This window comes from Aricia agestis, chromosome 3 (genome assembly GCF_905147365.1).
Source record: "Aricia agestis chromosome 3, ilAriAges1.1, whole genome shotgun sequence".
Classification (NCBI taxonomy): Eukaryota; Metazoa; Arthropoda; class Insecta; order Lepidoptera; family Lycaenidae; genus Aricia; species Aricia agestis.
The window spans coordinates 19,712,806-19,716,950 of NC_056408.1; the positions used below are offsets into that span (position 1 = coordinate 19,712,806).

At 44.9% G+C, this 4,145-nt stretch overlaps 1 protein-coding gene across 1 annotated transcript; it reads right to left on the reverse strand.

Annotated features, from left to right (window-relative positions):
- Positions 1–2,684: 2,684 nt before the first annotated feature.
- Positions 2,685–3,522, reverse strand: LOC121725264. Its single transcript, XM_042112131.1, has one exon. It carries the CDS (start codon positions 3,298–3,300, stop codon positions 2,809–2,811), a length of 492 nt encoding a protein of 163 aa, XP_041968065.1. The 5' UTR covers positions 3,301–3,522; the 3' UTR covers positions 2,685–2,808.
- Positions 3,523–4,145: the final 623 nt, after the last annotated feature.

The following is a 4,145-nucleotide window of genomic DNA, read 5'->3' on the forward strand; positions in this document are numbered from 1 at the left end:
CGGGCTGCAGTTCGCTTGTGAATTTAACGCGAGATAGCTAGCCCGCCGAAATATATTTCCTTTCATGTACGTCTAAATAGCTCAATAAATTATTGCTATAACTAAATAGTGTATTTTTACTCGCTATAAGTGGTTACCACGACGTGATATAACAATGAGTGAAAGTGACAGTGATTCGGCGGCTACCGCGTGCTCGCAGAAGGGCGGCGTTACCGTGCGCCGTAAGAAAAACGTGCGTCGCGACTACCTCTATCAACAGCGTGTTGGAAGGTGCAACCGTTTTCGCCGGAAGAACCGGAGCTATGGTTCGCGCTCCTAGAAGGCCAGTTCGATCTTTTAGAAATATCCAGTGATGCGAAAAGGTATACAAGTGTTATCAATAACCTTGATATTGCGCACTCGAAGATCGTAAAGGACATAATATTAACCCTCCGACTTCTAACAAATACGACTACATAAAGGCCGAGCTCGTAAAGCGACTCTCCGCATCAAAAGAAACGAAGGTTCGCCAGCTTCTAACCCATGAGCAGCTAGGCGACAGGAAACCTTCGCAATTCGGCATCTTCATGACCTGGTGAAGACTTAATCCAGTCTATCTGGATCAGCCGTCTGCCTCAACACCTTTTTTTTTTTTTTTAATGAAATAAGGGGGCAAAGGAGCTAACGGGTCACCTGATGGAAAGCAACTTCCGTCGCCCATGGACACTCGCAGCATCAGAAGAGCTGCAAGTGCGTTGCCGGCCTTTTAAGAGGGAACAGGGTAATAGGGGAAGGTAAGGATGGGAAGGGAAGGGAATAGGGTAGGGGATTGGGCCTCCGGTAAACTCACTAACTCGGCGAAACACAGCGCAAGCGCTGTTTCACGCCGGTTTTCTGTGAGAACGTGGTATTTCTCCGGTCGAGCCGGCGTGCGGCGACCATTCGTGCCGAAGCATGGCTCTCCCACGTATAAAACCTGCAGACAGTGCTAGCCTCTCAGATAGGCCAGACCCTGGAACAGCTTGCCGATCTCGCCGACAGGATTCAGGAGATAACCAGTCCCCACGTCGCAGCAGTTTCCTCGAACTCACCCCAGCAGATCAGTGAGATAGCGGAGCTGAAGAAGATGGTGGAACGGCTCACGTTGCAGCTTGAGATGCACACTCGCTTAGCCCAATGTTCCAGACCCCGGCGCCGTTCATCTTCGCGCCCACGCTCCAGGTCCGAGTCCAGCTACCGCCGGCACCCCCTGTGCTGGTACCACAAGAAGTAAGGAACCCTGGCCCGAAGCTTCCACAAGCTTACAACCGTGCGTCTTCCACACGAAGTCGGGAAACCCCGGGAGTAGTCGCTGATGTCGACTGGTGACTGCTGCGTTGCTTCAGATCGTCTCTTCGTCACGGACCGCATCTCCAGTTCCTAGTGGACACCGGCAGTGACCTTAGTGTTTATCCCTGTTCCGCGCTTCGCCAACGCCGTGCAAAGACAAACTTTAATTTAAGTGCTGCTAAAGGTGTGTAATAGAAACTTTTGGTTTTATAGATCTTAATTTAGACCTAGGCTTAAGGCGTAGTTTTCCTTGGCGATTTACTGTAACCAATGTAAGTAAACCTATTATAGGTGTCGACTTTCTTAGTCATTATAATTTAATTATTGATTGTAAAAATCAGAAACTTTTAGATTTTACAACTAATTTAGGTTATAGTGCATATTGTTTTGCAAATAATTTAAATTGTAATTTTTCAATTAAAGTTTCAACGGGCGACTCTAGGTATCACGCGATTCTCGCTAATTACCCCGAGATAACTACTTACTGTTCATGAATACTGATCAATGAATACTGTTCATTATATACGCAGTACACCCGGCCCACCTATTTATTGCACTCCGCGTAGACTAGCCCCGGATAAATTAAAAACTGCTAAGCAGGAATTCCAACTAAAGCTTAATAATGGGACAGCTCGTCCATCCGACAGTCCCTGGGCTTCACCCCTCCACCTTGCCCCTAAAAAGGATAATGTCTGACGTCCTTGCGGCGACTACAGGTTACTTAACGCTCGCACTATTCCATTTTCGTGGAATATTTCTTATTGAGAAAAATCCTCATCATATTTAATTGGCGCAGTCGGTAGGATTAAAGCCAAATACTGATAAAATAGATGCTATCTTACAATATCCCCTTCCAAAAAATGTTACTGAAATTAAAAGATTTCTCGGTCTTATAGGTTATTATAGAAAGTTTATTAAGGATTTTGCTAAGATTACCAGGCCTATGACGTTATGTTTGAAAAAAGGAAGAAAAATTGTTTTTGATGAAGCTTATATGGAATGTTTTGAAACGTGTAAAAAGTTATTAACAAATGCCCCATTATTACAGTTCCCTGATTTTTCTAAGCCTTTTGTTTTGACTACTGATGCATCAAACTTTGCAATCGGTGCAGTTTTGTCACAGGGACCTATAGGCTCAGATAGAACTATAGCATTTGCTAGTAGAACGTTATCACCTACAGAAGAAAAATATAGCACAATAGAGAAGGAACTGTTGGCTATTATATGGGCAGTTGTCAGCGGGACATAGAAAAAGATGTTTTTGCAATAAAACTGTATTAAAATATTACATTACTTATAAGTTATAACAAATGCAACGTAATATGGTGGTCAGCGGTGTGACCCGTGTGCGCGCGCGCCTGTCGCCTTGGCAAGTGGCGAGCGCACACGGCCGCGTCGCCGGGAGCGCTCCCCCCGCGCCCCGCTGTAGTGATGTAGCCGTGCAGCTGCGCTAGGGATGTACGCGCTCGAACATACTGGGGGCCCTTGAAAGCTCTGCTTTCAAGCCTTGTCTTCTTCATCCAGCAGCAGGCAGAGCCGATTGAGAGCGCGCCGGATGACTCCTCGCGCCGTGGTCAGGTCCGCTACTCGCGGCACCCCGTCAGCTCCAGGATGCAGCTTCATTACCCGTCCTAGCCTCCAGGCCAGTGGTGGGATGTTGTCCTCTTTGATAATGACGAGATCTCCCTCCTTCAGGTCTCTACATCTGGTTTTCCATTTTGACCTGGACTGCAGCTCAGTGACATACTCCGCCTGCCACCTTCTCCAGAAGACTTGACGTGTTTGTTCGATCAGCTGGTATCTGTCCAGACGTCTAGGGTTGATGTCCTCTAGCATTGGAGCCGGAAGCGACGTCAGTGACCTGCCGAGGAGAAAGTGTCCAGGTGTGAGCGCTGCATGGTCAGTAGGACAAGAAGAGAGGGGGGAAATGGGTCTAGAATTGAGGATAGCTTCCACTTGGGCAAACAAAGAAGTGAGTTCCTCAAATGTCATATGTGTGCTGCCCAAGGAACGTTTTAATAGATGTTTGGCAGATTTTATGCCTGCCTCTGCGTAACCATTGAAGTTAGGAGCGTAAGCCGGTGAGAATTTAAACTTTATATCCTGATCAGCTGCAAAACCTACAATAGAGTCAGAATATATGCTAAAAAACTCGCTGAGCTCTCTTGCAGCTGCCACAAAATTTCTGCCATTGTCGCAAAAAATTTCTTTAGGCTTACCTACGCTATTACTAATTAATTTAAAATTAATTAATATATCTAATTTATTCATTAATTTATCCTGTAATCGCATAAATTCTTGAGGGCACTTAAAAAACGTGGTGGCCCTTATTTTGTTTTGACTAGTATATTTGTTGTTCAAACTAATGATGTAGCTGCATTGGTCTCAAGGGATCATCTTACAATTATGTCAGATCTTGCTGCACAAAGATTTAGCTTACATTTGCAATCAAGATTAAATTCTATCGAGGGTCTTGATGATTATCCAACTCCATTGGAATTAAGTCAATTATTAAAGACAGGTGATGAGATGCTATTGAAAGGGGGCAATGAAGCTTATGATTTAGTTTATACATTAGAAGCATCTTGTGTCTCAAGACTAGCAGGGAATTATGAGGGTGGTGGATGGCAAGACTCCTCCTTTAGATGTCAGATTGAAATAGACATGCAAAATAAAGCTGATCAGTTGGATCTTTTAGATGAGTTTAAATTAAGAGAGAAAATCCTGACCAGTGTATTCAATAGGAACATAAATGCCTTTGCTCAGATGTATGGATTGTACAGGATTTGGGGGCACCCAACTTTGGAACCATTAAGGGGAACAATTGCTTTGAAAGC